General features: G+C 43.0%; 2 protein-coding genes across 2 annotated transcripts; both read right to left on the bottom strand.

Moving 5' to 3' along the window:
* Positions 1–440: 440 nt before the first annotated feature.
* Positions 441–5,254, bottom strand: LOC123105058 (cleavage stimulation factor subunit 50). The gene is made up of 13 exons (XM_044527036.1): positions 4,861–5,254; positions 4,670–4,788; positions 4,520–4,589; positions 4,027–4,110; positions 3,852–3,938; positions 3,205–3,275; positions 3,003–3,054; positions 2,857–2,914; positions 2,277–2,371; positions 2,023–2,177; positions 1,225–1,333; positions 957–1,013; positions 441–867 (listed from the first exon to the last, which is right to left on the bottom strand). Exons 1-13 carry the CDS (start codon positions 5,029–5,031, stop codon positions 721–723), a joined length of 1,275 nt encoding a protein of 424 aa, XP_044382971.1. The 5' UTR covers positions 5,032–5,254; the 3' UTR covers positions 441–720.
* A 1,019-nt stretch (positions 5,255–6,273) lies between these two features.
* Positions 6,274–10,527, bottom strand: LOC123105059 (solute carrier family 25 member 44). Its single transcript, XM_044527037.1, has 6 exons — positions 10,194–10,527; positions 9,541–9,922; positions 9,234–9,430; positions 8,504–8,645; positions 7,427–7,574; positions 6,274–6,724 (listed from the first exon to the last, which is right to left on the bottom strand). Exons 1-6 carry the CDS (start codon positions 10,259–10,261, stop codon positions 6,693–6,695), a joined length of 969 nt encoding a protein of 322 aa, XP_044382972.1. The 5' UTR covers positions 10,262–10,527; the 3' UTR covers positions 6,274–6,692.
* Between the last annotated feature and the right edge of the window lie 282 nt (positions 10,528–10,809).

Below are 10,809 nucleotides of genomic sequence, written 5' to 3'. Positions count from 1 at the left end.
TTTGTAGCTACGGCCGAAACAAAGATGGTCTTTACCTACAAAAACACAAGTTCAAGATTCCACATGTCTTCTATTTAAACACGGCTCGCATGTAGATTTATTACGTACAAAGAAACGAGCAAGCGATCTTCAATTTCGTCTCCAATCCTGATTTTGCTGAGATGTTCATCCACAATCCGGATCAGTACCGATACGAAAGAAAGACGGATAATGCACTGTTGATTAAGATTGCACCCTAGATAGTATTTTTTTAAAATAGTTAACAGGTAAAATAACATCATATTCAGATTCTATATATTTTTCTAATCAAATTTCATATATAACAATGTTAAATTTGAAGTTACGGTTTAGAAGATATGAGTATTTTAAAAAAACATTTGATATGTACTGCGGGCGTAATGTCAGAAACATCAGGGGGGTTTCAATAAAATAGCATGACAGACTAAGAATACATATTTCTTTTATTAGTAGGTATAGAAGTGAGTTTTGAAACAAGTTCAGTGACTGTAGATGGATTTTTCTCTTTCACAATCTCAATGCCATAACAGACAAAAAAAAAATCTTACCCTACTAAGTTTGGTACGATGTCAAGCTTCAACAGCATGTACTCCTATAAGTACAGCCACTACAGTTACAAGCATTCCTTTCTTTTACCCTGAAGTACTCATGATACAACAAACTTCGTGATTTGAATGCTAGGTTGGATTGAATCTATGCCGTTTATTTCCAGAATCTGACGGATCGATCGTTTCCGCATGTAACAAACACTGGCTCTACAGGGGAGTGCTCCAGCCACCTAGGGGCGCCGGTATGGCCAGAGGGCAATCTTGCCACCCTCTCGGAAGTAAGTGCGTCCCAGATGACAACCTGAAGACCAGGCAGCATTACAGTGAGGCGTGTGCTGAAGGGTTTTCCCTTCTGAAACACAGATATTACTAGTCTGAATTGAAACTCACCTCATTGTTTTGCTCGTCGGTTGATAGTACAAACTCCTCCGTTTCGTTGAAGGCAGCCTAAACAACAAAAGTCAATTTATTGCAACAATGATGTTAGTTGTACATTCAGTTACAAGCTCAAAGCTACAACCTATATTTCATATGGACTAGGCTGACTAGCTGAGATACTTGGCTACAATTGGAGCAAGAACAGCTTGTATGACCAAATGTGTAGTATGTTAAATCAGAAAGAAAGAAAAGGATAATGGTACAGAATCGTACTACTAACCTGACACCGGAATTGTGTATTAACACCACCTGGATATTGCTTCACAAGTCTTCCGGTGCCAACTTCCCATAACTTTATACACGAATCCTTTCCACTGGATAGGATGTACCTGAAAGAACGTTTTTGGCTTCATAAGAGATAGCCAGGATACTAGCATAAACTTTTCTCAAATCCAGGAATATAATAACTCGAAATAGGTGACCAAGTCCTTCATTATTCAATCTTATGTGCAAGTACATGCAAAGTTGCAAATTTTAACCATAAAACAAAGCCTTTCTGCACAACAGAGAAATGCTTTGCATTTGCATCCACACTAGAGTGACCAGGTTAGGTCCTCTTTCTCTGATGTGTGACCGTCGGATTCACCTCACGATAGTCGTGACACCTCATTGCTCAGGTATGTCCATCCCTGGCAAGTAACCATGGCACATCACTGCTGTCCTTGTTTATCCTAAAATGGATGATTCCTTATGGACTGTATGCAACTGTAATGGTACGGCAACTAACCACTTGGAACTGATCCATTCTTACTAGGACGAATCAGGCTGACTTACAGGTAGATTCTCAACACCTGGATGCTAGGACAAACCTATTTTTTTCTTTTGTTTTTGCACCTGGGTGCTGGATACAGTTCGTTGTTCCGTTATCTCTTGATAGTGGAACCTAATCCTTTTGGGGATTGTACGGAAAAAAAGGTAGATTCTCAACACAATGCTGAAACATTATGATGTTAAGACTATTTATTCACATATATCTTTGTCCCCCAAAAGCATTTTACACATGCCGCCACTTGCTAACCTCTCGTCTTTGGTGAAAATTGCACTCGTAGCTTCTACAGATCCATGTGCTCCAATTATGGGACGGATACATTCAGCAGATACTCCATCCCAGATGCGCAGAGAACCATCCTTAGAAGCAGTCACATACATGCTCCCAGTACCCGAGTAACGCACCTGACACCCACAAAGTATATATAGGGTTGCCATGGTGTGCCTTTCATGAAATTATAACCACTGTATGACAAAGCTTGTGAAGCAAAAGTAAGAAAATACCTGGTTGATGGCAGCACTAGAGTCCTGCGGATTTGCGGATAAGAAGCATGTGAAAGTGTTTACATCATAGAGATGAGCTACTGGGTGATCAGTCCCTGAAAATATTTTGTATCCAAGTCAGCTGCTTCCAAGGATTGCATATTCAATAGATTAATATGGCAATGTAGGCATCTAATTGAAACTGCGCGAAACTAGTCGGTATTTGACAAATAGGCAATGCCAAAAATTATTGAAGTCGGCAGTCTGATTCTGGACCAAAACTCAAATCCTGGCCAGACACCAAATATTCTCAGTTAGATATATTATGCCATACCTAGAACACATTAGCGAGTTATAATTCTGCAACCGCTAGAGTATGGACACCATGAAAATATATATAATAATGCCTACTATACATGATTGTTTCTTTAAAATGCATTATAAATAAGTCGACTCTTAACTCTAGCCAAGCAATATCAGAATTGATAATCGTGTAAAACAAAAAAGCTAGAGGCTACAGGTAAAAGTCTAATTACAGAAAGGGTCAAAAGCCTAATTACAGAAAGGATCAAAAGCCTGATTACAGAAAGGATCATAGTACCTGCTAAAATGTAATCCCCGCAAGGATGAAAACATACAGACCTAACATTATGAGTATCCTGTTCAAGTAAATATTGGAGAAAAAAATTATTCAGGCACCACAAACATGCCATTTAGAGTATATACAGTTACTAAGCATTTTACTACCTGAATAACTCTGAATGCTTTTCTTGCAGCAGTTTTGGAGAAGTCAAAGAACCTGTCAAGCAAGTTTCAAGTTCAAAGGACATACAACTCAAAAGAGATATCATAGTTATATGTAAACAGACCAATTATCCTTAATCTCTGTATGAACTCCTCAAACTGCATAACAAACAACAAGGAAGGCGGAAAGCAATGATAAGCATACTTTATCGTATTATCTTTTGCTCCAGATATCAGTATTGGGCTAATAGGATGGAAATCCAGATCATTGATGGGCTGCAAGAAATTAAACATGTTACAAAAACAACTAGAGTACATAGGAGGAACTATAAATCTTTAATTATAGAAGGATAATGGGGGCTTGAATCCATGAATTCAACCACAACTAGAGTACATAGGAGGAACTACAAACCATGTTTTTGACACTAGGCACTAGGCAGCCACATTGGCACCCTACAAATATAAAGATGTTTACTTGCTAAAAGAAGGCATGGTGGTAATTCAAACAATTAAAGATAAATAAGCAGAACCATGGATGAATGGAGCAAATGAAATACTCCCTCCGTCCCATAATGTAAGACGTTTTTTGACACTATCTTACATTATGGGACGAAGGGAGTAGTTACTAATCATCAGTTACAAAGTTCAATACCCTATGGTGGCAATTCAAGATATAGAAGGTGAAGAAGTAACTACCTGGAATACTAGTTACAAAGCTAGATACCTTGTCACTGCTATGTACAGGAAGTTGGCTAAGCAACTACCAAACTATGAATAGAAGAAGTCTTAACAGGAAGCTATTCCAAAACAGGACGAGAAGAGACCCAATGACTTGAACAGTAAAATACTAACCTGCACGTGGTCATAAAATGTACGGACCACAGGCCGGCCAGAGCCTTCTTTGGAGTCTCCTAGCATCGTCTGCTTAATTTTCGATACCTGCAAGTGGAAGTCGTACATTGAGCAAGAACTAGAACCTAAGAAAGCACATCCTGTACTCAGCGATAGAGTGATAATTCAAGCTCACCTCAAAGAACTTAATGGATGTGTCCCCACTTCCAGTTGCAAAATATTTCCCATCAGGACTAAATTTTGCACATCTGGCAACATTCTGCACAAAATAAGAGTAAACCACCGAAAAAAGTATATATGATATTTCTTGCCAACTGGTCTGTCACACCTTAATTAACCGGACCAACAAAATTACAAGTTGGGTGACTATGAAGGCGCCATGGGAGGTGCAAAGCGTGTAAATGGTGGTGATTGTATGCTGATAAATTATCCATTCGATCTGTGAGCCATGTAAACTTCTTGCTGTTGCTTATAATATACGTGTATAAGTAACATCCATGTTCGGGTTTAGAAAATACCGCTCCTCAGTTGAATTCAGATATCTCATAAACATCACAGCAGGAAATAGGGTAAAAGTGAATTCCTATGGTATACCCTGGCAGGAAATGCAGTAAAAGGGGAAATCCATATGGTGGATTGAGCGAAGGGAAAATTGGAACCATGCTTACCTTATGATCGGAGATGTGCCTGGTTTCATGCTTGGGGAAAGTCTTGGACGGGCCCCTAACATTCTGCACACTGCAGTAAGCTTCACAATCAAATCCATATACACAGTTCATTTGTCAAATGCCAGAACCGCGAGCAATCATGTGTTTCACCTGAAATCCACGGCATTGGTGCCGAGCGGGCGCGCCAGCCCACCGCCGCCAGCACCGGAGTCAAACGCGGCGGGAGCTCCGCCTCCCCTGGCCGCCTCCTCCCGCTCGGCCGCGAGGCCCTGCGAGCCGACAGCAGCGAGGGTTTAGGCCGGAACCCTAGGCGAGGGAGGGGGCGGAGAGGGGGGTTATACCTTGGCGACGAGGCGGAGTAGGTGGTTGGGGACGGAGGCGTCGGCCTTGGGGGTCATGGTGGCGGCGGCGACGGCGGCGGCGGCCTGCGTGAGGTTCTGGTCGCGGAGGTGCGCCACGATGAGGGCGTTCACCTGCCGCAGCAGCTTCGCCTCCTGCACCGCCGCGTCCATCTCGGCCCCCGTCGACCTTCCTCTCGTGGGGTGGAAGGGGGCCAACTGAAATGGAGTGGGAGTGGGCTGAAGCTCTGCTGCTTCAGAGCAAATGTGTTCGGTGTTCTCGCAGCGGAGCGAACCTCTGAACGAAGGTGAAAAATATGTTGTCAGTATCTGGGCGGTGGAAGCAGAGCTACAACATCGGAGTCGATCTCACAGAACTGCAAGCTTCCAGCAAGATAAATGTCAGCGCATGGCTCAGTTTAGAGGAATGTAATCTGTGGAGACGCCGATTCTGAAGCTCTTCTTCTTTGGGCAATGCCCTACCAAATGAGCTGGCTAGATATAATTTTGATGGAATTTTTTGCTTGTCGATGTATTGACCAACATTGGCTAGAAATATGAACTAAAATGAGCATAGAAGGATTGGCATCTTATAAGGAAAAACTTTTGAGTAGAGACACCCAACAAACATCTTAGATCTAATTAATATCAAGAAAATGGATTGACAATCAAACATAAAATGACCAATAAAAAGTAAAATCACATTGAAAAGCATACTAGTCTTCTTCCTCCTATTGGACGCTGCACGCCGGAGATTGAAAAATGCACTGAACCAATAGTAAAGAAAAGCGACGGCTGCATACGCCCTCGCCATACCAGGTTTTAGTCACTCGTCAAGCAGCATCAAGATTTTAGTCACTCGTTCGTTAAGACCAGATCTATAAGTCACTCGGTTGAAGCTTCACCCCAGGATAGGCTTGCAATCCATCACCACAGTTCAGGAGTTGGAGAAATCAGGTCAAGAACAATACAAAAGAAGACGTCAAAATCGCCACACAAATAGCCAGCCAATAGCTCTACTTGAAAGACATACAACTAAAGGGAACCACCAAATCTAGGCACACAAACTCACAAGTCCGTTCATTGGCGCCAAATCGGATGCCGTTAAGGTAGGGAGAGACCTTATTCTAACACATCATCACCGCCACCACCCCGTAAACTAAGAAAAATAAAACCAAGTCCTCACTCCTCTTGCCGCCGGAGGCAGCGGCTTGTACAAAAGCTGTGGCGGCAGCTAGGGTTGGAAGATAAAGTTTACGCCCTTAGCCTGCCTATGCCCTATGGCATGCCAATAATTTGGTAGCCATTCAATCATCCAGTTTGGCAAGACGATATGTGTCCCACACTTTCTTTTTTAATCAAACTATATTTTTATCACACACACACACACACGCACACTGTGGAGGGATCAGACAATGAGCTGCTGCCTTTCTTGACAAGGAAAAACAAATTTTAGCAGAGAAACGAGCAAATGCGAAGCTTGCCCCTAACGTGTCATTACAACTGGTCCCAATCGACCAGACTCGCCATAACAAAGCCTTGGAGTTCAAAAGAATAGAAATCGAATACATCTGATCTCTCGGTTTATATGAGCATTCTGCCTAATCCATAGCTGTCACTAGAGGCAGCTAATACGAGCCTCAAATATTCCGCCAAAAAAATATACCCTCCAGGGGCACCAAAGTTTGTAAGAACCACTGTCTAGCTATCAAGTCAGCGAGAAACAGAGCTTCAGGTGGGTGTCACTGATGCCTTCTTGTAGTATTGTTGCATTTCGGCTACCAACAAAAATTCCAGCGTCTTTGCAGGAACCACATAAGGAGATGTCAGCCGACTCAGGCCTCTTCAACTTTAGCACATACACGCTCTGGGGACAAAACCAGAAGGAAACTATAGTTAGGAATAGAGAAAAAGGAATAGTTTCAGATCAGATGAGAAATCTTAATTATTTTAGAGAGGAATATCGTATGGAGCTTCCATGTTTGAATATACAACTACAAACAACCCTTCTTTTGTGAATGGGCTTTTACTGGAAGTTCAACCCATCAAATTTCATAAAACAAATGCTTTTCATTCATGGAAAACTTGTTAACAAACGTCATGTTTTGCGAATAGGAATACACTGGCCATAGTCCCACAAGACAGACCAGGCTGCTGCCGAAGCAAAGCACGGATATTCCACCCAACTGCATTTGCTATCCGTATATGCCAATACTCCTTCCATATACGACAGTGCAGCACGAATCCGATCATCCATAATGTGCTAGCTTTCATGTAAGGTAACCTTACAGGGAGCAAAAAGGAATAGAAGTTCCACAGTTTCAGATTGTATTCAAGTGTGGTTTAAATTGCATATGGGAGTTATGGTATAGCCTACAGGAGATATGGACAAATTATGACAAGTGACCACAATGCCACCAGACACCACAAGTATAGATGAGATGCTCAAGTATGCAGTTAACTGTAAGAGTGCGTATTTATTATATGCAATTTTGTATTGCAAATAGCATTAGATGTGATGAATATACAAAAACAAACATATAAGACTTGGAAAGGAGGATGGCCATACTTAAGTATTCGTAGCATACGATCATTGATGTACCCCAAGCAGATGAGCTGAAAAACCTTGGACCTAACCCTCTGTAGAAACCTTTCCATCCATCTTCAGCGATCAATCTTCTAACTACCTCACTGGCTTTTGGCTTGTTTTGATTAACCTAGATGAAAAAACAGAAAAAAAATATTAATGTGGCTGATATAAAACCATAATTCGCAGGATGCATGTACAGTTAAGAAATAGAAAAAAAATGCAAATTCTTGATGACATAAAGAAAACATCAGCTGCACGGAGCATTTTCTTAAAGCATCACCAGAAAAATTGAACACTGGGGGTTGAACGCTACAGTCTAGAAGTGTGATTGTAATTAACTAAAAGTCTACACTCGACACTATCAACACAGATAAAACATGTAATGTTAAGAAAGTTGTGAAGTGTGTCCATAAAGTGCATGTCATATCCTTGAAAAACTTCTAAGCCACTTCAACATTACACATTTATGCTACTACTCACTATTAAATAGAGAGGTTTGTGGAAAAAGCTTTAGAGGAAAATTTTCCCTTTTGACCCCATAATAACTATAAGATAAAGAAATACTCCCTCAGTTCCTAAATATATGGCGTTTTGGTAGTTCAATTTAAACTACCAAAACGTCATATATTTAGGAACAGAGAGAGTACAAGTATCCATTTACATACAGTGGCTTGCCTTTCCAATGATCACTACTGAGAGAAGAAATATATCTTGCCTACTCTTAAAACCATGAAACTTATTTTGGATCGGTGGGAGTAACAAAGATTGTTCCTGAATTCTAGCTCCTCAATCCCATGCTACTATATATTATCCAAGACAAAAGTTACTTATGTTTTCAGATGGACATCAATGAACTTCAAGACAAAATGCCCGTGCTCCTAAACCTTACTTAATAATCGTACTGATATTCTGATAACGGAGTCAGGTTATAGACATCTTAATGGCATCAGCGTGAAACTTAATAAGCACTAGTTACAAGGGCAGTCTTGAAAAATGAACTTCTTCAAACCCAATTAGGCAGAAATAAGCAACAATAATCAGAAACATAAATGTCACCTGCAGCCTGGTTTTGATTGTATCTAGAGGAGTTGAAACACAAGAGGTCACTGCCCCAGCAATCATTCCCCCTGTTGCTTGAACACCGACTATTTTCAACTGACTAGGAGCATCTTCTTTATCATTCAAATGGCCAAGAGCACTGTTTACACAAGCAGAACAACAGAAGTGAGCTCAAGTAGCTATGCTAACAAGATAAATAACTTTATTTCAATTCTTAACATTTTGATGCTATCACCATTAAGAAAGAACTCCCCTAAACTAACTTCTGTACTGACCCTTAAGAGCACACTACTATGTATTTCTGAGTACCTAGTGTCTGAGAGGTATTTATATAAGCCAAACCACTTGATCATGGTTACTGTTTCTACCTATAGGAAGACAGCAAATATGAAAAGATTACCGAAGCAAATCAGCCAGAGCACACCAAAGTAAGATCAGAGTTTTCCAAAAAGATAGATCAATGTAAATAAAACTGTAGTTTGGCATTATTGGACCATCACTACTAACAGGAAAGCAAAAGATGGATATGTGATTGAAAGAGTCTGTCACCATCAAAGGGGCGGTTTTAAGAAGGTTGCATAATTACAGAGATCGACATTGCCAGTATATACATACATACAGTTAGCCTTTTCTTCTTTGTTCAACTTAAGAAATCTATGAATTTAAACAACATAGAGGCTAAGAGAGAGAAACATAGTGATAAGCCAATTAGACCATCACTACTAACCTCCAAATCATACGCTGGCTGAACCCATAGCTTGCCCACCAAACAGCACTAGACGGTGCATACGTCATAACAGACAGGCCAAATCCTCTGTACAACCCCCATGGCCCATCAGACTTCATAATCTTTTGAACAACATCTATTCCACCCTTATATCTGACATGACCAGAATATCCTTGAACCATCAATTTCTGGCTAACCTGAGATACAGGCCAACAGAAACATGATAAATGGATTTGCCTACTCTGGCAAACATAGCACAACTCTTTGCAGCAGCATGGAAACTGGAAATGGCTAATAGTAAGCATACCACATCAATGGGCACAAACACGGCCTGCGAGCACAGAGACGCTGTCAAACCACCAAGGCCATTAGCAAGGGCAGCCTCCATCGACTCTGACAGCTGAAGTGGCTCGACAAGCTTGAGCGAAGTCGCCTTTGTCTTCTCGAGCGCCGTGAGAAAGATGATCCTAGCCGGGATAGCCCCGGTGATGACGGTCCCAAACCCCCGGTAGAGCCCAGGCACCCCATCCACCTTGAGGATGTTCTTGAAGGTGGCCAGGGCGTTCCTCCTCATGGCCTCCCCGGAGGCCACCTGCATCCGGGTCTTGATCACGGACACCGGGTAGAGCGCCACGGTCACGCAGCTGAACATGCCGGCCCCCACCACATAGAGTTTGGTCATGTCGAGGCTGCAACATGTATACACCACAGTTTGAGAATAATATACCAATTCCAACCAGAGAGCTACCTAGAAGCCGTGATTCACCAGAGCTTCCCCAATCGCGCTCCATCCGGGAACAACAGCAGCCACGGCAAGTTCCTAAATCGAAATTTTCTAATGCCAATTCCGAATTGCGGCAGGGGGGAGGCGGGGAGATTAACAACTAGATACTCGGGAGCGCCCGAGACGGGGCGAATTGCCGGGGGGCGGCGGGGGGGAGAGGAGGCGGGCGCGCTTACTTGTCCCAGTTGATCTCCGTCTGTTGGGGGAGGGAGGGGATCTTGGCCGCCCTAGTAGAGGTGTCCATCGCCGCCCAATCCCGCGATCCCCGGAGGCGAGAGCGCGGGGGAGGGGCGCCGCCGCCGCGGCCGTAAGCGGGCGGGGGCGGGGGCGGGGGCTCGGCGAGAATGGCCCGCCGGGTGGTGCGCTGGCCTGCGCTTCCGCTTCCGTGGCCGTCTTGGCAACAACTGCAGCTACTCTTCAGCGGGGGGGAAAGAGAGCATGTGTTCCTCGCCTCCTCTGGCTCGGAGGCGTCAATGGCGTCCGGGGTGGGTACTCTTCTTGGGTCGCGTCGCCAGTTCTGCCCAAACTTTTCTTTCTTGAGCCCAAAGCAAAACCGCGTGGTCGTTGTTGGGCTCCGTCGTCGAAGCCCGTTTGCTTCGCTATTTTCTTGGGAGATATGCGGCGTGGTCGTTGCCACGTTATGCTTGTTTTCCACCGGCGTGGCTATCAGATTGAAAGTTAAACGGAAAATTAAAAAAACCCTGGTGATGAGGTTTTCTTTTTTTTTCAGATTTTAGAAGCGCTTCCGCTCAGCGACTACTGACATTGTGCGTGTCGACCACCTCGAAGACC

The sequence above is a fragment of the Triticum aestivum genome, chromosome 5A (genome assembly GCF_018294505.1).
Source record: "Triticum aestivum cultivar Chinese Spring chromosome 5A, IWGSC CS RefSeq v2.1, whole genome shotgun sequence".
Lineage (NCBI taxonomy): Eukaryota > Viridiplantae > Streptophyta > Magnoliopsida > Poales > Poaceae > Triticum > Triticum aestivum.
This window is presented reverse-complemented; position numbering and strand designations above follow the sequence as displayed.

Excerpts from the sequence above, each read along its gene's own strand:
- LOC123105058 (XM_044527036.1), bottom strand. The coding sequence starts at position 5,031 with ATGGACGCGGCGGTGCAGGAGGCGAAGCTGCTGCGGCAGGTGAACGCC. Across the intron at positions 3,055-3,204 it reads GCAAAAGATAATACGATAAA|GTTCTTTGACTTCTCCAAAA; the intron begins GTATGCTTATCA and ends CTTGCTTGACAG. Across the intron at positions 868-956 it reads CCGACGAGCAAAACAATGAG|GTTGTCATCTGGGACGCACT; the intron begins GTGAGTTTCAAT and ends CCTGGTCTTCAG.
- LOC123105059 (XM_044527037.1), bottom strand. The coding sequence starts at position 10,261 with ATGGACACCTCTACTAGGGCGGCCAAGATCCCCTCCCTCCCCCAACAG. Across the intron at positions 8,646-9,233 it reads AGCCAGCGTATGATTTGGAG|TGCTCTTGGCCATTTGAATG; the intron begins GTTAGTAGTGAT and ends TTGTGTAAACAG. Across the intron at positions 7,575-8,503 it reads CAATCAAAACCAGGCTGCAG|GTTAATCAAAACAAGCCAAA; the intron begins GTGACATTTATG and ends TTTTTCATCTAG.